The sequence below is a fragment of the Stylophora pistillata genome, chromosome 7 (assembly GCF_964205215.1).
Source record: "Stylophora pistillata chromosome 7, jaStyPist1.2, whole genome shotgun sequence".
NCBI lineage: Eukaryota > Metazoa > Cnidaria > Anthozoa > Scleractinia > Pocilloporidae > Stylophora > Stylophora pistillata.
In genome coordinates, this window is record NC_142525.1 from 21,895,071 (window position 1) to 21,922,999 (window position 27,929).

The following is a 27,929-nucleotide window of genomic DNA, read 5'->3' on the forward strand; positions in this document are numbered from 1 at the left end:
AGGCGCAGAGACAAAATCGCGCGTCAAAAGTTTAATTGCCAACCGTTTTTTGTTACATTGAAAGAAATAAGCTAAATTGGGAGGGGGGGGGGGGTGCAAATGTCAGTTGTCAATTAAAAATTTCGGCCATTTATTTTTTTCTCAGTTTGTGAGCGGGTGGTATTCTACGAATCCTGCAATTTGATTGGTTCTGAGAGCGGGCAGTATTCTCTCCATCCGGCCCTCTCACATAACATAACATAACGTTTATTCAGGAAGCTAAAACGCAAATATAAAAAATACATCCTGAAAAGGGAAAATCGTGAGGTTAGCTCTATGTAAAAACAATTTCCCTGACTAAAAACATACAAAAGATAAAATTTAATGGCTACAGATTCAATATATATTCAATAAATATTCAAATAAATTTTAAGTCTACTCTTAAAAACAGACAATGATTCGGCGTGTACAATGTATCCTGGCAAGCTATTCCACTTCCCCAAAATGCGAATGAAGAAAAAATATTTATAACAATTACAAACCGCTCTTTTCAGGTAAAGTTTATAGTCGTGGTTAGCTTTTGTACGCTTATTGGCAAACACAAAGAAATCTGGGAAAGAAAGGTGATCAATACCAAAAACTATTTTGGCCCGATTTATACTGGAGACGGATCATCCGTCCAGACAGATCATCCGTCCAGTATAAATACGTGAGGGAATATGAGACGAACTATCGGTGTGTCGTGTGACTCGTCCCGTGTTTTATACTGGACGAGTTTTCTGAACGGATTTCCGAGAAAGCACGACGAAAAGGCTTGGGACCTAGTCAAATGCTTTAGTGCGGCATTAGCGGCAAATTTCAAAATGGCGGCAAAGACACAAGTGTTTTTTCTCCTCTGCTAACACAGGCGCAAGGTATTTCATTTCTGTATTCGTCCATATACGTTGTTCTTTTGACTTTCTGGGCTTGTACGAACCATCATTTGACTTGTCCGCCATCTTGAATTGATAGTTTATTGAAAACAACCGCTGGCTTCTTGTAACGAGGTGTAGTTTTCGTGGATAGTTCGTCTTCTTCCCGCATTTATACGCAGCGACGGATCATCCGTCTTGACGAGTTATCCACGATAATTCGTCTGACAAGACGGACTATCGCGACAGCTTGTCTGGATGGATGATCTGACTGGTTGCCCGCGTTTCTATACAGACGGATTATCAGACGAGCTACCGTTCCTTGCCCTAGCTCGTCCTAGACGGATAATCCGTCTCTAGTATAAATCAGGTCATTGAACCAGAGATAGAAACTCTCTCCGCTTTTCTAGTGTTTGCCATTTTAGTAAGCTACAACGGTGTTCGTAACTCATTTCGCCTCGTTTCTGCCTTAAAGCTAGTCGCGAAGCTCTTTGTTGAACCTTTTCTACAGCCGTAATATCCTTAATCATATACTGACTCCAAACAGGAATTGCCCAGGCGAAGCCACGAAGCCAAGTATTCCGAAGCGAGAATTCGAAGTCAACGTTTCTGCAATGGCTGCCAACATTTGTTCTGACGTCTCTCTTTGTTTACTCTTTCCTGAAATCTGCATCTTTTGGCAGAGTTTGGGTATGTTGGTTGTTTGCATTGCCTAACAGCACTTTTTGCAGATAAGTAGCAAGGAGGTAATATCTTGTATTGACAGAAATGAGCTAGGAAACGTGATAACCAGCCTAGTTATTAAAATTACTACATACAAATATCTGCTTACCTTACCGCAAAAAAAAATCAGGAACATATCTTTGTATCGACCCATAAACTTCCATGTAAACAATAGAGAAATCAAACATTGACAGAACTTTTAATAACCTTTAATTTAACAGGAAAACATCAGTTATGTCTTCAAGAATGTAGGTGTATGAATTCAAATTCATGCAAATGCTTACAGTAATATTTACACTGCATTGATTATATTCAAGAGAAAGTGATTCCCATAATAGGCGTGAAAGTCATTCAGCTGTTTGCTTTACAGCATTATTGATATTGCTAGGTTGTAACGGTGAAGATATTAGAGGTAAACTTCATTATCTTGCAGTACAATTACTCTATGAATTCAAGAATAAATGCCGCGAGCTTGTAGTTCTGAGTGGATTGTTCAAATGCTGTACATGAATTGTAAGATACTCACCTCTCCGAGGATTTGATTTCTTTGCAACCTGCAATGTGTGCCAGACAAAAACTAAATTTATGAGGTACTCAACATTTCAAAGTAAAATCCTTCAATAAAACCTACACTTACCGTCCGTGCTTTTTGCTCCGACGAGCGCGTTCGAATAGCAAGTGCTCAAAACTAGTTGCCAGACCCTTTTAGTTTCCTTTACTCCGCCATTTAGAATTCTCAGGCGGGTTACCGCTGTACACCCGTTCCCGTTCCCGTTCCCCGTTCCCCGTTCCCCGTTCCCCGTTCCCCGTTCCCCGTTCCTAATTTTAGTAACAGCCAGACCAAACAAGGTCGATGTTGTCTTCAAGAAATGGCAGCGGGCGGCATCCGTTTCGCTTGTGTCATTTTGCAGAATATCTCAAGCTTCCTCGCAATTTTTCACAAATATATCCCATTTTACCGGCTAGGCAGAATTTTTAAGCAGACTTCGGTCACAACCTTTTGGCGATGAATAATATTTATTCTTTCTTCTCTCTCGCCCTCAAATCACTTTGGTTTTTCGGCAAAAATTGATTTCGAGATGAATTTTGTGGTACTAAACTTTTTTATAAAAAGATTGAAACGCAGCCTAAAAACGATTTGTTATTTGATAATCCTTCACAAAAAGTAACTCAGAAAGTTAAAACGAGAGGTAGTTGCAGTAACAATTACGTTAATCAATGTGACTCTCAATTGTTAATATCTGAATTCTTCAACACAATTTGTTCGTTTGTGAATTTGTGCATTTCTACCTTAAATTTTACAGCAGTAACCGATGGAACTCGATGAATAAAAGTCGCATTAAATCCCCTTGTGTCTAGCTGGAAAGAGTCTCACTGACTTCACCTTTTCGGCGGAAGAAAAACCGATTTACACACACCATTACAAGAAAACAAACAAGCAGACTGACAACTCCAAAGCACACATCTGCATTCACTTACAATTTGACTTTCCGCGACATTTTAAAACGGAACAGAGGTAAATCTTCGGAGATTAATCGTCGTTGCAAATAAACAATACCTTCGTAAGATCTCCAAGTGTTTTTCTTTTTACGAGTGTAGCGTAGTTGGATCAATCAAAGACACGCTTTTCACAACACACCAGGTTTTAATCCTCTATTAAAGATGGCATTCCTTTCACTAAGCACATGTTCACCTCCAAATAAGGAAATACCAAATATGGACATACACTACAACGAGAATATCGTCGCATAGTCATTTAATCTAAGACCTCGATCGGGCACAGTTTTTCCCAATTTTCCCAATACGGACCTTCGGCTGGTCAATAACATATATTTATCAGTTCTCAGTTATATTTTAGGCCATTTGTCAGTTGTCAATTAAAATGACTGTTAATGATTAACTTGACGAGTTAATTATTACTTTCCGACCCTATATTTGGCTAAACAGGCACATACAGCTTAAACTCGAAAATTAGATCGAGAATTGATAAAAGAAGAAGTCCTTTTTCTCGATTCTGGAATAAAATAATTCCAAGATCTTCCAAGTGACTCTCAGTCGGAAGGGTGTTTAGGTAAGTCACAACTCTTCTGCACACAAACTTCTGTATGCCCGTGCGCAAAATTGAAACGTTTCTTTTCAACTACTTAGCCGGTAAAAACGGTAGAAAGAAGATTGTCAGAAAGAAAACAAACTTGTGAAGAGTCCTCTAATACAATAGTATGTGGAGCGGCCGCTGGCCATCGCAACTGTTTTAACGCTATACCCAAGACTGTTTGCGCGCAAACACTAGAATTGTAACGTTATGTTTACGTGGTAAAATTAAAATTCTCGTTTTATTTGATCTTACCAGTATGGTTTTATGTTTTGTTTTACAATGCGTCGATTGCGATTGGCTCCGATGAAATGATCGGAAAGGAATGTTCCTTTTTCTACTTTTCAATTAGGTTATTAGAGACTTCTACTGTAAGCGTATTTTAGACATCCAAGCGAAAATAGGCCCGAATTGGCCGTCAAGATCTAGAAAACGTAATTGGGGTACTATCTTTATTCTCTCGGTCAGAAAAGTCGTTTTCTGAGTACGTGTCATATTTGTCTGCATATGTTCGCACCTCAGCAACAGTGTCTTTTCAACGATACAGTCGTCAAAAAATGTAACATCTGTCACATTCCCACCTTCCGAAGTAGCTTGAACGGCTCCTTTGTCGCTGCTGAGCCCTACTGGCTGAAAATCGCTCCTTAGTCCCGCCAAAAAGTCCACTTGCACTAGTTGTCAAGGATATTTATAACACATCCCTGATCGAGGGTTATTTTCCTGATCCCTTGAAGGCCTCATTGCTGAACCCAATCCCTAAAATATCACCCCCGCAGCAGATAGAGAGCGATTTGCAGCCCATCGTGGGGTGCTTGAGGAATTCACACAAGACCGCTTGATTACACAAGTGTCTCATCAGATCGACCCTCGTCAGTTTGCTCGTGCAGGGCATTCCACCACTGACGCGTTAGTCTATTTGCTGCAGGCTGTATATGAGGTAGTGGATACAGGGAGTTGTGGTGCTAGGCTTCTCTTTGCTGACTACTCTAAAGGTTTTGATATGATTGATCACAATGTGCTGATTGACGAGCTAAGGAACATGCATGTGCACCCTGTTCCAGTTAACTGGATAATTGCCTTTCTATGTTACAGGACTCAGGCTGCGAGGATTGAGAACATTATATCTGAGTGGAAAACTCCCAAGGGCGGTATACCACAGGGCACTAGGTTAGGAGTCATTTTGTTTACAATCATGACAAATTTATTGTGCTAATGGAACCTTAGAATAAAGTTTGTTGATGATACCACAGCCTTTGAAATAATCCCCATGAACAGTGCCAGGCTACTCAATTTTGTTACAAACGATATCTATGCCTTTTCTGAAGATCACAAAATGAAATTGAACCCTACTAAATGCAAGGAAATGCTAATTAATTTTATGAGTAATCATAATTTTATTGTGAATCCTATTGTAATTGGTAGTAACGCGGTTGAGAGAGTCACGACATATAAGTTACTGGGCGTTAATGTAAGCAATGATCTGAAATAGAACCATCGTGTAGAAGCTCTAGTGCAAAAGGGAAACAGAAGGCTTTACTCTTTAAGGGTCCTTAAGCAATGTGGTGCAGCTCCAACTTCACTGGCTAAGGTTTATACAACCATTGTTCATCCTGTTCTAGAATATGCTGCCCCTGTCTGGCAGAATATACCAGATTTTCTATCTTAGAAGATTGAGAGCGTTCAGAGAAGGGCTATGCGCATCATTTTTTTTTGTGATGAATTACACCGAGGCATTAAATGTCCTTAATTTAACAGCTCCGGCTAAGTGACAGACGCGCCCATCTATGCCAGGTTTATATTGATAGACTCCAGAATGAGACTTACCCCTTGCATTTTATGCTCCCCAAACAGGAAGGGGTTGTGCATAATTATAATCTTAGATCTGGCATTAGCCGCTTCATGCGTCCTACTTGTAGAACCAAGCGCACGCAAGAGTTTGTCACGCATAAGTATACCTAGTAGCTTCTATAATTATTCCTTTTAGTATTCTTGGATTTATTGTATTATATTTTAGTATTATATGTTTTGTAAAGAGTTCTGTAATTCAGCCATTTTGTATATTGCTGCAATGAGTCTTAATTAACAGTCTTTATAAAGCTTTATAAAATTGACATTTGCAAACTCCATATTGGTCTGAGGAACAGGATAGTAGGATTTTTCATGAGTAAAATACTTGGCTGCCCATTTTGTTACTCTATTCAACGACTCCTTAGTAATTATTTCAAAGTCTTGTCAATGCTGCAATACGGTGAAAGTCTCAACCTTAAAATGGGAAACTGCGTGTAGATTCTCCGCAAATGTTATGAGTAATGTGCACACTTCAATGTCTTCGAGATAATCGTTGTTAATTGAAGCTATGCTGTTGTGTAGGAGGCGTATTTCTTCTTCGAGAACTTTAAGTTAGACTTGAGTTTTATCAGACACAATTCCTTCAGGGCCTTTGGTCGCTGTGGTTTCCTTTATACTGTGCCTTTGTTTCACCTCGGAAATGGTCTTTGTGATGTTGTCATTTACATACGATACTTCGTCTGCGGCATCTTCAAGAGATATGTGCTTTCTCTATGCTTTAATTTGGGCTTAGTACAAAACTGTTTTAGAGACTTCCAAGGACTTGTAAGAACGACACAGAACAACTGAGTCCCGATGCTAGTTTAAAGCAACCTGTAGCAACATCCGATACGACTAGAGTCTTCTCCATTAGAACAGATGCCACGAACTTGCGTAAAAGAACACGTTTCATCCGTTCCATCACTTGCTGCTTCCTAACCCCAGCCCATCAAGGCTTTAACATTTTTCACAGAAGGACAGAAGAACTTTGCCTTTTGATCTCCTGAGTAAGTGAACGCTATCCCGTCTTCAAATTCACAAAGTATTTTGATTTCTTTACAAGACTCCGAGTTGTTCTTTAGAAGTAGTTCAACTTCTAAGCTTGAGAAAACTGTGAGGGCTTATAGATCGGTATCTAATTGGCGTTTTATACTACAGAGTAGGCTTTTAGCTAATACATTTATATCAATACTAAATACCAAACCATTCCAATACATACTGCTTAATTCGCTTCCTGTTCCAGCCAGTATGGTCGGAAGCTCCAGATTCCATTGCTCGTCCGTAGTTTAGGCAAAATTTTCTCTCTTCCCTCCTGATTTCGGAGCCATGTGATAAAGTTTCACATCAAAATCTCTGAGGCCATATTTACGGGACAATTACTTTACACTAAGGAACGAAATATGGTGCTTTTTCAGCGCCAATACGGTGTTTACATCATTAATAGGAATGCAGCTTCTGTGACGCTCAAATGTCGTGTCCGTAGGCGCGTAGCGTCCTATGCGCATATACGTACGTGCGTACTTAAAGTGACTGGAAAATTTGGAAAACAATGTTGTGTTTGCGCCAATTTGCCCAAAGTAAGGGCAAGACGCTTTGTTCTTTGCTTGTATTCATAGGACTATTTCGAACAAGAAATAAACAACGCAGTATATTTCTAGATCATATATACTTGTACGTACTTGAAAAAATGACCACGTTACGCGCCTGGGGCCCGTTTCTCGAAAGTCCCGGTAACTACCGGGCCCGATAACTTATCGGGATGTTTAACGGGAAATTCTACCGAGCCCGAAATAGCGTTTCTCGAAGCACCCGTAAATTTTCCCGGTATTTACCGGGCCCGATGAAATAGCGGGTTGTTACCAATCTCCAGCGCACGCTTCACGCTCGTGCACGAGAGAAGGAGAAAGACTTGGGACTATAGCGTATTCGACGGTCTCGACATTCGGCTGTCATATTTGCTGCCGTGACGCTTTTTGAAAAACACCGCGAAGTTTTCGACGGTCTCATCATTCGATAACGTATTCGACGGGCTCAACGTTCGATTGTTGTCGTTGCAACTGTGATGATTTTTGAAGAACACCGCGAAGTTTAACTTCAAAGTTAACGTTGTATCAGAGGAGAGCAAATTATCAATAATTGAGAGAGATCGTCGAGATTCCCGTATAACCCCATACTTTATTATGCATTCAATTCTTGGAGAAAGAAAAGCAGAGGCAAAACTACAGATTTCCTTTGGGACTTCGGCTTTGTTTTTTATTAGTATGGAGTTAGACGGAAATATTTCCAGATCGTCATTTTGCGTAGCCATATTACTTGAAAATGAGGATCAATTGCCTTTTTTGGCTTGATTCGAAGACTTCGATCGACAATTTCGTTCTTGTCTAGGAGTCTTGTCATTTCTAGTGATTCTTTCTCATACTTCCCGATTAGGGATGACATGATTACGTTATTATTTTAGAACGCAAAGGTGTGAAAGGTAGGTGTATTAAAATTTATTTAATAATAGTGCAACAACGACTTGGTTCAAATTGTAGTGCCCCACCAGAAATGTCAAGGCAACGAAACCTAGGTTTCATAGGCCAAAGGCCCTCTCAATGGTGTTCCGTGTTTTAGTGTGAGCCTTCTGGTACTTCCTTTGGGGTTGTGTGGACACACTATCGGGCCTGAAAGGGGTCAGCAAATATGGCTGGATGCCATATCCACGATCCCCCGGTAGCCAACCATTTCTTCCGCCACCGCCTTCTAGGTGTATGTGCAGCATGCTGGCAGAAAAAATGGCTGAGTCATGGACACTGCTATGCCATCTACACACAAAGTTGGTGAAGAACAGTCGTGCATTGCACACTGCCATGGTGTTTATAGCATGAAAGCCCTTATGGCACACATACAAATGTTCCTGATTATTTGGAGCCCTGATGGGTATCAAGGAGCCATCCACAGCCCCAATTACCCGGGGCATTCCTGCTATAGTGTAAAAGTCAGCCATTGTTGCCTATAGGACAAGAACAAAGTATTCAATTTCTATAAATTTCAGGCATCATACTCATCTAATTTCTTTAGACTTCAAGGGTTGAATGTCTCCCATTCCCTTCACCTTCAAAAAGAAAGTCCAGAAAGTAAACCTTGTAACTGTTTTTGTTCTTGGATTCATCCATTAAATTCCTAAACCAAATCAACAAATGGTAAATGCCATAGCCTACATTACAGAGTTATAGATGCAAGCAGGAGGTTGCAGAGCCCAAAAGAAGCATGAGAGTCACCCAAGGCAACTGAAGGCTTGAGTGCCTAGCAAACTTCCTAAGTACATCCATAACTCAAAAGTGTACAGCTGTGGCATTTACCACTTGTTTTATAACATATTCATTGATACATTGGAGCATTAAAGAAGTCCTTTCATTGAGCTACATCACAGAACCACAAATGTCATAAGTGTACACCCATGGGCAAATAGTAGACAATAAATCAACCAGTAAGAGCACCTGCTTTGCTTTAGATTGAGAAACTATTGAGAATTGAAATTTGCCCACATATTTAAGTTAACATTTTTCAAACCTTTCTACACGTTGGCTATTCTGTAATTTACAGTTAAGCTTCAAGCATTACTTACATTCAAATCAGTATTTCGTGTGGGAAACACTATCCAGTCTTGAGACATTCTCTCCAGGCACCTGGAGACAGCAAGCAATGATCTGCTTACACTTGCCTAATCAGATCCCTAATCAGAATATTCAGAGAGCAAGCAAACAACACATGCGGACCACCGAGGAAACAATGTAAACCTAAATCTTTAAATTTAGCTACAAACACTTAATTTCCGCAGTTTATACTGACGGGAATTTCTCTTAAGTAAATGTACAGAATATTGTGAAAAAGAATGGAATTTAAAAGTTTTTTTTTAGAGTGATTTAATCATTTTCTTCAGTGAATGTCATGCGTAATTTTCTCCGACCTCCAATCGAGTTATCTTGCATAAAGCAAGCTAATATCATTAACAATGCGACCGAACCAATTATGTGATTGGGGAGAAGAATTTTAAAGTCTATTCTTTTCGTTTATCCATCATAAGCACAGTACACTCGTTCGTGTATCACTCAGCTAATGCCATAAGCAACAATTGTCAGCATTTGTGCAACCCGGCCGCGTTTAATGCAAGTCTCCGCGATCGCTGTACTGTATGATGTTTATTTCTATCTGTATAATGTCAGTTAACTGATTTCCTCCAAAAAAAAAAACAAAAAAAAAACATCTGCAATTAAAACACGGGAAACAGGTTTGCCTTGCAGTAAGATCAGGTTTGCGTGACAGGAACCCATTTCAACGTTCATACAAGGAAGCCATTTTAAAGTCATTACTCGCGGCGAGTGATTAGCCTTAACATGACAAAGTGTTTATCTACTCAATAATTTTCTCCACTGCCGTTTGTTAGTTAAAAAAAAAAAATTAAATAGAACTTCACAGTTATATATAGTGTTTCCATGCAAACGCCTTCAAACGGTATACAATAAAACAACAACAACTACTTATGATATTCACCTTGGTTTCCGGAGACAGTGGGCAGCTTCTTGTCGTGTTTCTCTGTAGTTCCTCCTTAAGCTGCTCAACGAGCCACTCTATCCTTCCTCGCGAGAGCCGAAAACGTTCAATGACTTCACAGTCAGCCATATCGGCTAGAAAGGGGCGTCTTTGATATAATCTTGGTCTTCGCGCTAAGCAGAAAAGTCCGCCCCCAGCCGCCATTTTCTTTTGGTTTTTCAACATTTGCGACTCTCCGATAACTTTACGGGAGGTTACGACCTCCCGTAAATTACCGGGCAAGATATCGGTAAAATTAACGGGATCGAAACTAACGGGAGTTTCGAGAAACACCCGAAAAGTTTACGGGGACTTACCGGGTGACTTACCGGGCTCGATAATTTACCGGGACTTCCGAGAAACGGGCCCCTGGTCCGAATCAATTCGATAAAAGCCTACAACGGCTTTTAAAATACCAGCATTGACGGCCATCGCGTAAGTTGACGATTGAGTTGGGTATCACTGACCGATACGTGACACATGACATTGATGTGGATGGTCCATGCAGTAATTTTTAGTGAAATATGACTCTCTGGCGTACTCCTACTGATATGTAATAAAAAACCTACTTTTCTCGGACAAAATTAATCAACTTTCCTTTTTTTATATTCAGTTTTTAGGATATTTAGGGCGATCTGGTCTTTTGTCAGCTGAAGTTCAGCCTAATTGCTTTCGCCAGGCACTTAAAAATATCACAGCGATTGTGGTTTGTGAAGCTAGGATGTCATCGGATAAAAAAAAATGCCATCGATCACTTCTTTATCTTTTTAACCTTCTCGGTCCACCACAAGAATACCCAAAATAACTGTTTTCGTGTATCATTCGACGGCCACGCGCGCAGAATAGCAATCTAGCTAATTAATTTGCCGTCATGAAGCAAAATTACTATAATTAAAATGTTTTGCGTCACAAATTAAAACAAACCACTGCGCGCAAGAATTGAGCAGTTGAGCACTCACAATGGTGCCCGCCAGGTTGCTATTAAAAAGGCGGCAGAAGACAACCACACTTATACACCATGGTCAGGTCAAAACCAAACCGCGTGATCTACAGGCACGTGTTTCGTCTCCTACCAGACGTGGCAATCCACAGCCACTGGGTCTTGTTTATCAAAGCCCTATGCATTCAAATGCCCAGGTATAGCGCACATTTTACCCTACTCTACACTCTCCGTTAGATGTTTATAATTTCTTTTCTAAGCTTAACATTTCAATTGAGGGCGCCAAATCTACGAAAAGATGCATAACTATTCTTGTTGTGATAAACTCGTGTGCGTTATTGTCAGATACAAAATAACAGGGTAAAGTGTAGGATCAAAGTCGTCTAAAGGAGACTTACGCAGGCTAAACAGAAGGAAAAATAGGTTCATAAGGCGTACATGAGTACTACGACAACTACATTGCAATAACAACACCATTAACGGAAATCGACAATCAAATTAAACGTGTGATGGGTCAGTGTTTTATCCCAGAGTAATCTCCCTAACTGACAAATTTTATATCAAGAGTCAACAATAGATTAATAAAATTCAATTCATTGAATTTGAGTGATTCTCGAGAGGTTGATATCATCTCCCGTGAAGAACGCCCGCGGTAAAACGTTCAGTCAATCTACTATTCTATTTTCGTCAAATTATATGAGCAACTCTAGTTATTTCTCTGCACGCTGAAAATAAGCTTCTCAAATACGAGGCAGTAAAATAACCACGGTCTTCTTGAATGTGTGGAAAACTTTTATACGCCAGTACGAAGACATATATGTGGAGGCGCGGTGGCCTCATTGTTAGTGCGCTCGACTCCGGATCGAGTGGTCCAAGTTCGAGCCCCGGCCGGGACATTGTGTTGTGTTCTTAGGCAAGACACTTTACTCTCACAATGCCTCTCTTCACCCAGGTGTATAAATGGGTACCGGCAATTTAATGCTGGGGGTAACCCTGCAATGGACTGGTATCCCATCCAGGGGGGAGTAGAAATACTCCTAGTCGCTTCATGCTACAGAAACCGGAGTTAAGCACCGGCCTAATGGGCCACTAGACTTTTAAACAGACTTTACTTTTTTACCTTACGAAGACATATATAGCTAAAATGATTGACATTGCAGAAGTTTCGTTTATGCTATATATATTTTTAGCTATCCAACAGAGGAGACAAAGAGGATATATAGAGAAAACAACAAGAAGACTGCAGAGATACAAGAAAGATGTAGTGTAATCGGAACTCGGCAGTGAATTTTCACTAAATGACGAAATAATAAGCAATTAATTTTTAGTGCAAGCGCAACAGCCACATTTTCTATTAGTCCCATTCGTTAAAATTTGACCAGCACTCAGCATTTGCTTGCTAAAGGTTATATTCGTACCGTATCCCTATTGCCCACAGCAAATCACGTGAAATTCTGAGTGAAGGGTTCTTAAAAGCATAAATATGACCAAACTTTGAACAAAATGAAACCTCTTGTACTGTCAAAGCCAATATTTCAAATGGTAATGTTTGGAGAAAGAAATTTCCTCAGAAGGCTGAAGCTTATTGTCAAGCCATCCAAAATGAAGAGAAAAGTCGTTATTTTTCAGCTTACTTAGTGTCATGTGATTTTTTTGTTCAGCCCTATGCTATCTGGAATCCAGACTTTCGCCACACACGCTCGAGATACCCAACTCTTTTGGGACACTTAGGTGAGTCTGAATTTTTTAGGAGAAGTTAAGTTCTAGGAAAGAGTTTAAGAAATTTAACTGCTTATTCTTTCTTGTTAGTAAACACCCATGTTAGCTACACGTATGGAACAATTATAATTATTGTATGCATTCTTCTTAAAACGTTTACCTTGCGTCAAGTCTAGGTATTTTGAATCCTTATATGTTTTATTTTGTAAAAACCTTAGGTAACACAGCCATCATCAAAGTGATACATTTGTTTTTAATGGATTACATTAATAGATTACATACAACTTCTATGAAAGGATTGAACCCTGGCCTAGTGGCAGCCATTAAAAGCCTTTTCAACGAGAGAGTTCCTATATTGGCTTTACAACCCACTAGCCACCAATATCATAAGTTTAACTCAAACGGGTTACGAATTGATCTTCTAAGGATAAGTGCAATAATTATGTATTTTCTTCTCTACAGATCAAAACATGATTTATTTCACATGCATGTACTATAGATACTTCCATAGCTTCGTGATGACAATATAATTGAAATAAATTTTAAGTTTAAAAGTAAACGTTCTAAAGACATGTTTCTGCATGTTTCATGCCATCGTAAATTTAATGTGTTTAACAGTTAACTTTGTTTGTACACGTTACATGCAAATGCGTTAGAAGTTTGAATCAATTACAATAATTGAAATTAGTACCGTTGCAATAGTTAAAGTAAACACTTGTGTGCGAATATGACACTTGGAAAGTACCATGTTAAATAATAGACTAATGCAAGAGACAAAAAAAGCTTAACCATAAACAAAGATCACATACTATTCCTTAATGTCCTGCACGGTTTTACAACACTGTTGAAATCCTATTGGGGACTTTAAGTCTTTTACCTAATGGTGGCCCTATCGGATTATAACTGTATTCCTATTTGTTTATTTCAGGTTATCACTAAATTATCTTATTACTTCAACAGATCTTACCAACTTCTCCTGTGGTCCTGCGCCACACGTCTCGCCCTACGAGGATGTGAACCGAGGTAAACCTGAGCACGTTTCTGTATTTTTTCCTGGTAAATGTTTGTCACAACCACGACGAATTGCTGATCTATGTTGGATATTTTGGTTTGTTTCTTTAACGAGCAGACTCTTATACTTGATGTAAAAATAGTTAACAATTCACGGATAAAAGGGATTAGTTTTTGTGCAACTGCGTCGCACTCGATCCTTTCTGAAAAGGTTCAAACCTTTTGCGCCTTTTATTTCAGTTCTCATTTCAAATAAGGTAAGTGATGATATACAAGACCGCCGCCCAGATAGCCCGATGGATAGTGCGCTGGACTGTTGTGCGGGAGGTCGAGGGCCCGGAACAACACTCCAGGTCTTAAAACAATTGAGAAGAATTTGCTACCTTTTTATAACATCAAGAAATGGTTAGATATTCTAGTATTCTCGGATAGGGACAAATAAATGGAGGTCCCGTCTCCTGCATGGTTGGGGTAGGAGACGTTAATTTCCCACACACGAGATTACTGTGTGATGCATGTCCTCCCCTGGGGTGGGATGGGTGGGAAGGTGAGATCGAGGGACTGAAGCGGCTGTCAGAGGCGCCTGATATGCTGACGTCTTTTCTCAACATTAAACTGTACCCGTAATTCAGCCTCAGGCTGCAAGTGGCCAGAAATAAACTATTTTACTATATTACTATTACTTACATACATACATAGCTTTCTTTGTCAATGCAGGTTGGTAAATTTCCAGCCGGTGGCTGGTGTGGATCTGCCTATGTAATTACAATATTAAACATACTAAGTTATAAAACACATGTAAAGCTTGTCAATGAGTAATTACATAAAAGGCTACGTATGTTTATTACATATGGATATATGTGTATATAAACTTATAAATAAGTTTAATTACAACATTAAACATACTAAGTTATAAAACACATGAAAAGCTTGTCAATGAGTAATTACATAAAAGGCTAAGTATGTCTATTACGTATGGATATAATAAATAAGTATAATTACAATCTTAAACATTCTAAGTTATAAAATACATGTAAAGCTTGTCAATGAGTAATTACATAAAAGGCTAGGCATGTCTATTACGTATGGATATAATAAATAAGTATAATTACAACATTAAACATACTAAGTTATAAAATACATGTAAAGCTTGTCAATGGGTAATTACATAAAAGGCTAAGTATGTCTATTACGTATGGATATAATAAATAAGTATAATTACAATCTTAAACATACTAAGTTATAAAACACATGTAAAGCTTGTCAGTGAATAATTACATAAAAGGCTAAGTATGTCTATTACGTATGGATGTAATAAATAAGTATAATTACAATATTAAACATACTAAGTTATAAAACACGTGTAAAGCTTGTCAATGAATAATTACATAAAAGGCTAAGTATGTCTATTACGTATGGATATAATAAATAAGTATAATTACAATATTAAACATACAGTTATAAAATACATGTAAAGCTTGTCAATGAATAATTACATAAAAGGCTAAATATGTTTATTACGTATGGATATAATAAATAAGTATAATTACAATATTAAACATACTAAGTTATAAAATACATATAAAGCTTGTCAATGAATAATTACATAAAAGGCTAAGTATGTATATTACGTATGGATATAATAAATAAGTATAATTACAATATTAAACATACAGTTATAAAATACATGTAAAGCTTGTCAATGAATAATTACATAAAAGGCTAAGTATGTTTATTACGTATGGATATAATAAATAAGTATAATTACAATATTAAACATACTAAGTTATAAAATACATATAAAGCTTGTCAATGAATAATTACATAAAAGGCTAAGTATGTATATTACGTATGGATATAATAAATAAGTATAATTACAATATTAAAAATACTAAGTTATAAAATACATCTGAAGCTTGTCAATGAATAATGACATAAAAGGCTGGGTATGTCTATTACGTATGGATATAATAAATAAGTATTGAATAAGAAAAAATCAATAATAATAAAAGTCCTCGATCTTGTTTCTGCTCAAACATGATTCTTTATCAAAGTTTAATTTATATAATAGAGCCAAATATACCAAAATGTTCCACTAAAACGGTAAATTAGAGTAAAATTTTATGTAGGATACTGGAGTGTTTTCTTCAAATTTAGCACCAGAATTGTACAAGAGAAACACAAGATGATAACTTTTGCACTGTTGCTATGGCCACAGTTTTGTTCTTTGACTGGCTGAATCAAGACTGAAATTTCAATGATGGCACGCTACTAATTAAGTGTACGAGAGCCTAATGCACCATGGTTCTGCGTGTGTTCGGTGTAATTTAATCTGAATCCAAATTAAGATATTTGGTTTGGGACAAAAGAGGACTCCTCTTTGTGACTGGAAATGAAGAACGATTGCCTTAGCTACAGACAATGCATACACTTTCTAAGTACAGTCAACTAATGATACTTCGATCATATATACTACCTCGCTTAGCATGATACTATCTTTGCCGCCGCACTCAACTGACTGTATGTATCACCTTGAATAGCGCGTCTAAATGGTCTATGATAGTCCAATTGATCACTGTAGCTGCTAGGACTGATAAGTATTTCTTATTTAATACTCGCTATATATCGCTAAAAGCTGGGTTGAAAGGAGTGCGTGACACTGTACCAGAGCTGAAAGTGCTGTTAGGAACACAGAAAGACTCTTTGTTTATACAGCGAAACTTGTTTACATTCCAGAAAAGGTCACATTGTGGGGAAAAGCCGTAGACAAGTTGTAGACGGCTGAAGAAATGAACTCTCATGCTTGTTTGAAGTCAAGAATTTATTAACCTGCATGAGCTTGCCAACGGTTCTGTACACGTGTTGGTGGTTAAAGATAACACCTGTTGTAATTAAGATGAATAGACAGCTTTCTCTGTAAATCCAAGAAAGCCATAATAACGCTTCAATTTGATTTGAAGAAGTGCACGTGAACAGAAGATTTAGGTTTAGCTGTAACATGACAGACATGAAACTCTGCAAAAACCCTTCGTCCTATCTATCATTTGTGTGGGCGTTGCCCTTAAAAATATAATAAGCTTGAAGATGCACGTGTTGGCTTGCAAAAAGTTCAGTCAAGAAGCGTGGAATTGTTTGAACACTGCAACCATTTGTAATTAATGATACAACGGCTAATGAAAAAACAAAACATAAAGAACAATGCTATGGTTCACTTTGCCTGTTTCAGCAAATGCATTTGTACGGAAGTTAGGCATATGTGCCGTATCAATGCATTTAAATCTGTGGATCACTTCCCTCAGTTCCTTCTATATTGTATCCGACAAAGTAGCAAGGTTAGAAATGATAGTTGCTGTCCTTCTTTGAAGGAGACTAATAAAGAAACGGGGATGGAGAAGGAATTCCTCCCATCGACCACAACCTTTATAGATCGTCTTCCTCGTCAAATTTGAAATAGCCTTGCTTTAACCGCCGCCCAGTTAGCCCAATGGATAGTACGCTGGACTGTTGTGCGGGAGGTCGAGGGTTCAAGCCCCGGCCGGACAAACACCCAAGGTCTTAAAATAATTGAGAAGAATTTGCTACCTTTCTATAACATCAAAAATGGTTAGATATTCTAGTCTTCTAGGATAGGGACGAATAAATGGAGGTCCCGTCTCCTGCAGGGTTGGGGTAGGAGACGTTAATTTCCCACACATGAGATTACTGGGTGATGGATGTCCTCCCCAGGGTGGGATGGATGGGTAAAAAAGGGGTTAGGTGTCAATTGGAACGAAAGTTCTGTTCCTTTGTCTTGCCATTCCCGTGGCGAATGAACTAAATTCTAAATTCTAAATTCTAAATTCTAAACATAAAACCTTCCGCATAGCCTGTACTTGCTAAATCCTGTGAAATTAATGCTGGAATGGCGACTTGATGGCAATAATGATGGGAAGCGATACTGTCGATACGCCATTAGTTTCAGTAAGTCACATTATGCTCATAACAATCAAAAAGAGAGAAAATTCTCCATGTATTCATTTAATCACGTAACATCACAGGCTTACCGTCTTAAATATCCGTGGTTTCGGGTTTCTATGGTAATGGGTCCTGTGGCATTTACATGGCCGTTATAAATGTAGTTCAAATATATTGCCTCTAGAATCTTTCGCTAGTAGTCAGTCTTCAAAAAAATATCAGCTCCGAATAAAGCTTACTAGTTCATTACTTGTTTGGAAGTGATTTTTTGTGCCAGAGAGCCTCAAAATCGCTCGTTTGGGGCTTTCAAACTTCGGCGGTTAATTGGGCTCGCTCTCCATAGTTTAAAAATGTGACAAGGCAGGCAGCTTTGGCATCCAGATCGCATACCACCTCGTACTCGGGACAAAAATGTTTTACCTTCTAGGTCTCATTTTCCCACCGAAATTCAACAGGCCCCAGAAGGATTATCCAGCTGTTACGGTGACTCGGTTTTGAATCATTCCATTCAACGGTTTACGGGAAAATGGAACACAAAGTCGTAGATTTGGAGCTCTTCTAGGGATCCGGACATTAAGGGTACTGAGGGGAATTCCAAACATGCGTTTCGGTTATATAATTTCGGACCCAACCACCCTACCTAAGGTACAAAAATGTAAAAAATTGTACAAAATTGTAACCCCTGTCGGGGCCCTAAAGGTGCTACTTTGTACTTCCGGCAGATGCCATAAGCCAAGATCGACCAATAAGAATCGAGAAAGTTTTAGTAAACATTCTCAGGAAAACCCATCGAGTGTTAGATACGATAACCGAAACGCATGTTTGGAATTTCTCTGAGTACCCTCAATGTCCGGATCCCTAAAAAAGCTCCAAATCTACGACTTTGCGTTCCATTTTCTAAACCGTTGAATGGAATGATTCAAAACCGGGTCACCGTAACAGCTGGATAATCCCTCTGTGGCCTGTTGAATTTCGGTGGAAAAATAAGACCTAGAGGGTAAAACATTTTTGTCTCGAGTACGAGGTGGTGTGCGATCTGGATGCCTAGCTGCCCTCCTTGTCGCACTTTTAAACTATGTAGAGCGAGCCGAATTAACCGCCGAACTTTGATAGCCCCAAACCAGCGATTTTGAGTCTTTCTGGCAGAAAAAAACACTTCCAAACAAGTAATGAACTATTAAGCTTTATTCGGGGCTGACATTTTTTTGAAGACTGACTACTAGCGAAAGATTCTAGAGGCAATATATTTGAACTACATTTATAACGGCCATGTAAATGCCACAGGACCCATTACCATAGAAACCCAAAACCACGGATATTTAAGATGGTAAGCCTGTGGTAACATAGTTTCTCATTACAGGGCGGCCACCAACGATACACTACAGCCTCCAGTCCACTTCTCGGTTTAGTTACCAGGACCCGTCCCTGTATATGTTAGGAGGGGGGGAGAAGTGGCCTCCCCATCGACCTGAGCCCGACGGACCGGCTGTTGGCATAAGTGAGTACCAGTAGTCTTCTCGAACTTTTTGATCCGACGGGACCCAAACGATCCATTAAGATCACCGATCACTTCACGTGCACCTCCGCCAATGTAATCTATTGCATAACTTGCACTTATTGCAAAAAGATATACATCGGCGAAACAGGCAGAAGACTAGGTGAATAAAGGCCGATAGTTTCTAAAGAAACTGTTTGGGGCTGCGTCGGTGGGGGTAACGAAATAATTTGAATATATCAACAAAGTTGAAATTGTAAATTGGCCACCGTTACGATTATAAAAGCTGATGTTTCGAGCGTTAGCCCTTGGTCGGAGCGAATAGGGGAATTGTGGGTTGTGTATGCTTTTAAAGGCAGAAAAAGGAGCTACGTGATTGGTGGGAACATGGCAACGAGAAAAACACGAATAAATTAGTGGATGAAAAGCGTTCGTTGATACCTGTGGGATTTAGACTGCCGGTTTGCAAGATGAGCTTTTGTTCAAGAGTTTTCCGGCTTTCAGTGCTACCTAAGTGTAAGGAAAGACCGCAGATTGCCATGTGTTGCTTAGAATGGTTAGGTATATTAAAATGTCTAGCGACTGGTTTCGATGTGTCCTTGTCATTCCTCTCCACGTCGCGAAGGTGTTCTCGGAATCGGTCACCTAGTCTTCTGCCTGTTTCGCCGATGTAAATCTTTTTGCAAAAAGTGCAAGTTATGCAATAGATTACATTGGCGGAGGTGCACGTGAAGTGATCGGTGATCTTAATGGATCGTTTGGGTCCCGATATTTTCTCAGTGTTGTGAATGAAAGGACAAGTTTTGCAACGTGCACGAGCGCATTTAAAAGTGCCTGTTTGGTCATTAGTCTGAAAGGAACTTCTGAACAAAAAATTGCCTATGTTTTTGTCGCGTTTGAATGAAATGAGCGGAGGCTGCGAAAAGATAGTGCTTGTCTCTGGATCGTTTTGAAGTAATTTAAAGTTTTTAAGAATGATTGATTTAACTGAGTGGTTGTGAGGGTGAAACGTGACAGTGAATGGAATGCGATCGGAATCTTCCTTTTGTGACGTTTGTAGTGCTGAATGTCGATCAATAAGTTGGGCGCGGTGGTAACCCGCTTGAACGACAGAATCAGGGTAACTACGTTTATCGAAAAACTGGCACATTGACTCTGATTTTTGGTGGAAATCAGAGTCATCACTACATAAACGACAAAGTCTTAGAAACTGAGAAAAAGGAGAGATGGATTCGAAGACTAATACTACAAGTAATTAAGCGAGTCTGTAGGTTTGTAATACACACTAGTGCATAAACCGTTGCCTTCAATTGAAACTTTGATGTCTAAAAAGGATAAAGAATTGTCAGAAATTTCCCTGGTATATTTCAGAGCCGGGTGAAAAGAATTGACTGCGGTTATGAATTGAGTCAGCTCCTCTCTGGTAGAGGAGGTGGCGCCGATACAGTCGTCGATGTAGCCACCGAAGAGTTCAGGTTTGGAGCCGTTGTATTGGCTGAAAACTTGGTGTTCGACAAAACCTACAAAAAGATTGGCATAGCTAGGTCCCATTTTGGTACCCATGGCTACGCCATTGGTTTGTTTGAAAAAGTTGTCCCCGAATGAAAAACAATTGAGTGTGAGCACTAGTTCGGCTAAGCGCAGTAGTGTTTCAGATTTAGGTTCCTTAACAGTGCGTTGATCAAAAAAATGTTTAAGGGCCAGAGGACCTTCGCCATTAGGAATGACAGTGTAAAGAGACGTAATATCCATGGTGAAAAGAAGTTTGTTTTGGCCAAGGAAATTAAAGTCGCGAAAAATTTGAAGACTAGGTGACCGATTCCGAGAACACCTTCGCGACGTGGAAAGGAATGACAAGGACACATCGACACCAGTCGCAAGAGGCATTTTAATTTACCTAATCATTCTAAGCAACATATGGCAATCTGCGCTCTTTCCTTACCCTTAGGCAGCACGGAAAGCCGTAAAACTCTTTAAGAAAAGCTCATCTTTCAAACCAGCAGTCTAAATCCCACAGGGATCAACGAACGCTTTTCATTCCACTAATTTATTCGTGTTTTTCTCGTTACCATGTTCCCACCAATAACGTAGCTCCATTTGCTGCCTTCAAAAGCACACACAACCCACAATACCTCTATTTGATCCGACGAAGGGCTAACGTAATCAGCTTTTGTAATCGTTACGGTGGCCAATTTACCATTTCAACTTTGTTGATATATCCAAATTATTTCGTTACCCCCACCGACGCAGCCCCAAACAGTTTCTTTAGAAACTATCAGCCTTTATTTTTGATCCAACGATAACGGTTTCCTTACCACAGTGGCAAATATTTTGTTTGCCTAGGTCACCAAGCCTTAAAATCCCACTTAAGGGAAATTCTATGCAACGGAATGAAACGGACATTTACTTCAACCGGAAGGGCCGACAAGCAATGGTGCCCGTATCCCAAACCACTTGACGGGCGAAGACTGTGAACTAAAATCAATATCGTCCTCGCATATCTTTTGCTAAAAAAAAAAATAAAAAAAAATTCTGGAGGTGAAATGTTACATTTGACACAATTATTTGTTACATTCAAACTGCCTCCATTATTATGTTGTGATTTTCAGTTCCTCTAGCTCTTCCTCATCTCTCGGAGGAAAGAAATGTGGTTAATGTGCGCCAGGGAAATGACAGTGAGAAGGTACCTCAACATTTTCAATCATTAATTTTCTTTACTTCCAAACCGCATGCTAAGGGAGCATGAATTTTTGTGAGAGACGCGCACAGCAATTCTACAGATTAACCTTAGCGATGAAACCTACTGTAACGCGCGCTTTTCTTTCCGTTCTGGGGCCCGTTATTCGAAAGCCCCGGTAACTTAACGGGCCCGAATTTAAAGGATAGGAAAGCAGGCTCTGGCACCCAGACCAGTCCTTTTTGTTTCTTTAGCTGATAGGTTTATTGTATCATTTTCAAAACTTTTGAAATCCCCATTTTGAATGATAACAGAACAGCTGTAAGGGCCCGTTAAGTTACCGGGATTTTCGAGAAACGGGCCCCTAGTCGGCCAGGTCCCGCTAATGGTTAAAGATTACAGGACACTAAATTGAGCCAGCCTGTTACCTTATTCTTCTCTTTCAGAAATACAATAAAAACAGAAGCTGCTGGAGTAATGCAGCCCTTGGAGAAGTACGGAGAAGCACAGGAAACCCAAAAGTGTCTTTTTGCAATCCATAATCCAATCCTTCTACTTTGATTATTATCAAGATATTTCAGTAATAATTTTTCTCTACAATAAACTTCACATGTCTTTTACCGACTTGGTGATTATTCTCTTCGTGTCCCTTATTCAGCTATGGGAGAGGGATTGTTCTCCATCTCCTGGTGCAGTGAGTTTGGACTGAAATTAGCAATTCTGTTGAGGGTGTGCTTCTACAAGTGCAGAAACATGGTGGTATATGTACACTGTTATTTTAAACGCAAACATTGTAATTGGGAAAGGTCTCCAAATTTCATTTCGTTTCTACTTAATTACATCCTTTTTACATTTAAAAAGGAACAAGTAATAAAAATTCAAGAAAACTGTAAAACTGGTAACATAGTCAAAAGAACTGAATGACAGTTACTATGGCAGCTTTATTGAAACCAAAGCCTCCCCTTGGAGCCATGGTTCCAGCAAATGCATTATAAATGCTAACATATGAAGAAGAATAATTAAATGAAGACAAAACATGTTTGTACCCATCACTTTTTAGAATTCTCCTTTCAAAAGTATGGTCTGTAACTTTTGCTCAAATTTTCTGTCAAATTTCTTTTCAAACCAAGATGGACTTTGGTAAGATCCTCTACTTAATTTCAAGTTCTCTCCAGTTCTTTCTTTCTTTGATATAATTATGTCTACAAGGTCACTCGTCCATCCATGTCACTAGTGAACAAAACATCAATGTCTACATTTGTTCAGCATGTGCGTCTCAAGAAAGCTAGCTGGTGGGTCTTCTAAACAACAACACATGGGGCTCTGTTAAGAAAAGTGGGATAGACATGGTGAGCCAAGAAAATACTAAATTACATTATGGAAAATCTTACCAAGGAAAAGATCCCATAGCTTCTTTCAAGGTCTACAATAAATTTCAAAGGGTCATCTTTAAGTTTTGAGAAATTTTTTGTCTTAACTTTATAATCAGTCTATAAGTTCTCTACCACACTAAATCAAATCAATCATTGAAGTTCACTAGCTGCCATACACAGTGTGCAACTTTGTCTTATATAACTGATTCATACAATTCATTCTAGAACTTTTCCCCATCACTAGTGACAGTTTTTCTGGTCATGAGGAAGATACTTAATCGTATGTAAGTAAATAACCTTCACTAAATAATATCCATCTATTTTTTTTTAAAGTGACATGAACTCGAGACAGAAGTATCAACAACAACAATTTCATTTTGGTTGTTGGGGTATAAATTGTACATAATTTTGTCTATTTTCCAGGTGTCCCCATCTTCTGCAACAACAGTTGCATTAGAGAATCTATTTTACACTTTCAAATCAATTTCTTCATGGGGAAGGGGGGGGGGGAGAGGGGCTCAAATGCAATTTGCACATTCAAGGAATGTGCACCCAAGCACTTATTCAAAAATTTCAGCTAAATGGAGGGCTGCTCATTGAAAGGAGGGAATTTGATGAGTGGCTTATTAACTTAGTACAGCAATAAGACAAAAATGAAAAGAACAGATAACAAACATACAGGAACTCTGCAAACACGTGGGGATAAAAAAATAACTGGAAGTGACTTAAACGAAAAGAAACTATTTGCCTACACTGATTTATCTTCAGCTGAAGCTTGCAAAGTTGAAAAGAAAGTCCCAAAAGAAAAAGGTATCCCTACTGTTTGGGAAAGTGAGAGAGGAGTGGGGGGCACTTGTGTGACATCATGGCCTTGGGGGAGGGGGGCTTATTAGAGCATGGGTGCTTATTCAAGGAAATTTAATATCAACAGATCATCTTAGTTTTACTCCAACAGTCCCAATAGAAAATGGTATCCCTACTGTTTGAGAAAGTGAGGGAGGGAGGAGTGGGGGCACTTGTGTGACTTTATAGCCTTGGGGGAGGGAGGCTTATTAGAGCATGGGTGCTTATTCAAGGAAATTTAGTATCAACAGATCATCTTAGTTTTACTCCAACAGTCCCAATAGAAAATGGTATCCCTACTGTTTGAGAAAGTGAGGGAGGGAGGAGTGGGGGCACTTGTGTGACTTTACAGCCTTGGGGGAGGGAGGCTTATTAGAGCATGGGTGCTTATTCAAGGAAATTTAGTATCAACAGATCATCTTAGTTTTACCCCAACAGTCCCAATAGAAAATGGTATCCCTACTGTTTGAGAAAGTGAAGGAGGGAGGAGTGGGGGGCACTTGTGTGACATTATGGCTTTGGAGGAGGGGGGCTTTTTAGAGCATGGGTGCTTATTCAAGGAAATTTAATATCAACAGATCATCTTAGTTTTACTCCAACAGTCCCAATAGAAAATGGTACCCTACTGTTTGAGAAAGTGAGGGAGGGAGGAGTGGGGGGCACTCATGTGACATTATGGCCTTGGGGGAGGGGGGCCTATTAGAGTGTGGGTGCTTATTCAAGGAAATTTAGTATTAACAGATCATCTAAGTTTTACCACAACAATACCTTTCTGACTTGCTTCAGTTTAGACCAGAAAATTGAGCTGTAATTACGGCTTGGAAAATACTCACCAGGTTCATGAATAAGATAGTGAATCCAGCCTGGAGACTGTTGCACCCCAAGGTTGCGCCATTCACTCTCTGTCATCAAGTGGGTCTTGGGAACAGACTCTGCCAGATCCTTTGGAAGGATGACATGTCTAGTATAGAAAATACTTCATATGCAACCGTGTATTGTTCATAGACTGATAATATAAATGAAAAAATTAAATGCCTCTGATTGGTTGAAAACAAGTGTATTTTTCATGCAACATGAGTGCAAAGTTATAACAAGAGTGTGAAGTTGTAACACAAGAGCCAATTACAAATGACGGAAGGCACTGTGTCAAAATTTCATCCAGCTGGATTTTTTTGTGATTTTTTTTTATTTGAATTATTAATAGGTAATGACATGTTTTCCCCTGTAATTTGGTGTAGAAAAGCACTTATTAATTTTTCAAAAGACATAACATTGCATTTTCCCTACAGGCTCTGGTAATTTTGTTACCTTTGAAAAATTTACTTGACTTTGCTCATTTACAACAAATTACACTTCAAATCATTTAACTACCTATTCTAACCTACTGAAACAAGGCAACAAGCAAAACTAGTTTGACAAGAATATTACAGAGGAACCTGCATGGTGGAGCACTGTCTGTGTTAATCAGTCACCCTGTATAAAAGCTGTCAGTCACAAAAGTCCCAAAATTCTTTCCTCTTAACATTGTAATTTTCAATTCTATTAGGCAGTCATGGGCACCCTATACTGAGTTTCAACGGACTGTTTGTACTGACTTTCATCTGCACTGAACAGTCACTTACAATGGAACCACTCAAACAAAACAAAGAAAAACTCTCAAGTACACTTAATTTATGTTTATCTAAAATCCATGCTAATAAGTATTTTTGAGCAAATGTTTGTATATTTAGAGGATAATTATGGCAGAAAATGAGGTTAACCTGTATAGGGGGGTCACCCAGCCATTCCTTATGGGTAACCACTAAATGAGGCTCAAAAGGGTTTTCCAAAATTAACGGCAGGTGCCCAGAAAAAAAAAAGGATTGTTGTTCTTATCATCGGGGCAATGTTTTTAAAACTACTGAAGTGCAATTTTATAAGAGTGCTCCTCAGGCCTCATCAGTTGCCATGGTAACAATACAGCAATGACCTTCTAAAATTCGGTTTTTGAAAGATACCGGTATCTCAAAAAGCAAGTTGGAGACTTAGCATTTTTTTTCTTAATTTTAAAACCCTATCACATTCTCTATCCTTACATGCAATATGAGAAAAAACTATCAAGTAGAACTTGAGCTACTTTAGGAAAATGCTGTTACACAATGTAAAAAAAAAGGCACTGGATAATTATATTTGAAATTACCTTATTAATGAACGAATTAACATTTCGATAGTGCAAATTAACATATGCATATGATCAAATGCGCTTTACAATACTGTGCAGGGGACTTTACCAGACTGCCAGTGTCAGTTTACAATCAACAAAGGCAAATTTTTTACAGATGCCCCCTCCCCCCAATTCCCAGTAACCAGGCCAGACCATATCACAGCAATCTTGTGATGTGCATTCTTCAGCGTCCCCTGCCTAATCAAATGACCTAATTAAAGATGCAGGAGACAGAACCTACGATTTATTTGTCCTTATCCGAGAAGAGTAGAATGTCTATCCATTTCTTGATATTATAGAAAGCACATTCTCCTCTGTCAGTTATTTTAAGACCTTGAATGTTGGTCCGGCCGGGGCTCGAACCCTTGACCTCCTGCACAACAGTCCAGCGCTCTAACCAATTGAACTAACCGGGAGGCGATTGAAACGCTTACAAACGCTTTCAAAATAATGAATATTATTCATACACAAAAAGTCAGGGCAGGTCATTGAGATAATTTTGAAATACTAGCTGGTCAATCCAACAAGCTTTATATCTGGTTTTTGCAATTCTAGCTCACACCTCTATATCCAGTCACATGTTTTTAACAATACTGCTGGCACAATAGCAAGGAGTCCTTGCAATGGCCACAGTTAAAAAGGAAAGTATTGCTCCTCTTCTATGTCAGTCCGTAAATGACTGCTTTGTCATTTGGACTTTGAAGCCGAGGAGTAGACATAATTTTTCTAAGGGATTTGATGTCTTCCAGAACATCAATAAAGCAGGCTAAACATTCAGAAAAATTTCATGTCTATGGTTTGTAGTAGAGCTTAACACTGAGGAAATTATTCTTTAGTTGGAGAAAATTCTTGGTGGCTGATCCGACTTGTTTTAGTGACTGTGAGGCTGGTAATTTCCAGTTAATGTTGATGGTGCATTAACACCATTACCGGTAAGTCATTTAAATCCAAATTTAGTATAAGTATAGTATAAGAGAACCACCATCTACAAGCCAACAGATGGATTGTCATTATTTAACCTTGAAAAAAGACTCATGGTCTTAAAATAACTGAGGAGAATTTGCTACCTTTCTATAATATCAAGAAATGGATAGATATTCTAGTCTTCTCGGATATGGACGAATAAACCGTAGGCCCCGTCTCCACGCACGAGATTACTGTGTGGTGGATGTCCTCCCCTGGTGTGGGATGGGTGGGTGTTACTCGGAGATACTAGTTCTGTGAGCTACTCTAAAATCCTAGTTTAAATAAAGTTATGTACGTATAACTCGCACTCTCCGGGCCTGCTCTGGGGGAGCGCTTCCGTGGAAGGGGAAAGAACAATATCGAGTTCATAAAATTGTGCTCACCTGTACTCGAAATGGTCGTCTGAGTACTTGTCTGAGTAACAAATTTGCGTAACAGGCATTTTCCGCGCAGTTGTCGGACAAATGTGCCTGAAAGATGCAGTGTATCCGGAAATTTGATGCGATCCTCGATCTGTAACTGGCCGTCAACTCACACAGCACTCAATTTACTTTGAAAGCGCGGTTCCCAAGCAAAGGTTATAAGAATTTAAATCTCCATCAATAATATTTGCACTATCCTTGAATATTTCAATCAATATTCTG

General features: G+C 39.1%; 2 protein-coding genes across 2 annotated transcripts; one reads left to right on the plus strand and one right to left on the minus strand.

The window, feature by feature from the left end:
• The first annotated feature begins 11,036 nt into the window (after nucleotides 1–11,036).
• LOC111343794 (uncharacterized) lies at nucleotides 11,037–22,524 on the plus strand. Its single transcript, XM_088728960.1, has 6 exons — nucleotides 11,037–11,241; nucleotides 12,706–12,775; nucleotides 13,724–13,786; nucleotides 19,089–19,226; nucleotides 21,833–21,906; nucleotides 22,347–22,524. The coding sequence occupies exons 1-6, from the start codon at nucleotides 11,065–11,067 to the stop codon at nucleotides 22,440–22,442; spliced, it is 618 nt and encodes a 205-aa protein (XP_088585086.1). The 5' UTR covers nucleotides 11,037–11,064; the 3' UTR covers nucleotides 22,443–22,524.
• A 297-nt stretch (nucleotides 22,525–22,821) lies between these two features.
• Nucleotides 22,822–27,849, minus strand: LOC111343793 (cyclin-dependent kinases regulatory subunit 1). Its single transcript, XM_022950987.2, has 3 exons — nucleotides 27,669–27,849; nucleotides 24,950–25,077; nucleotides 22,822–23,223 (listed from the first exon to the last, which is right to left on the minus strand). Exons 1-3 carry the CDS (start codon nucleotides 27,725–27,727, stop codon nucleotides 23,186–23,188), a joined length of 225 nt encoding a protein of 74 aa, XP_022806722.1. The 5' UTR covers nucleotides 27,728–27,849; the 3' UTR covers nucleotides 22,822–23,185.
• Nucleotides 27,850–27,929: the final 80 nt, after the last annotated feature.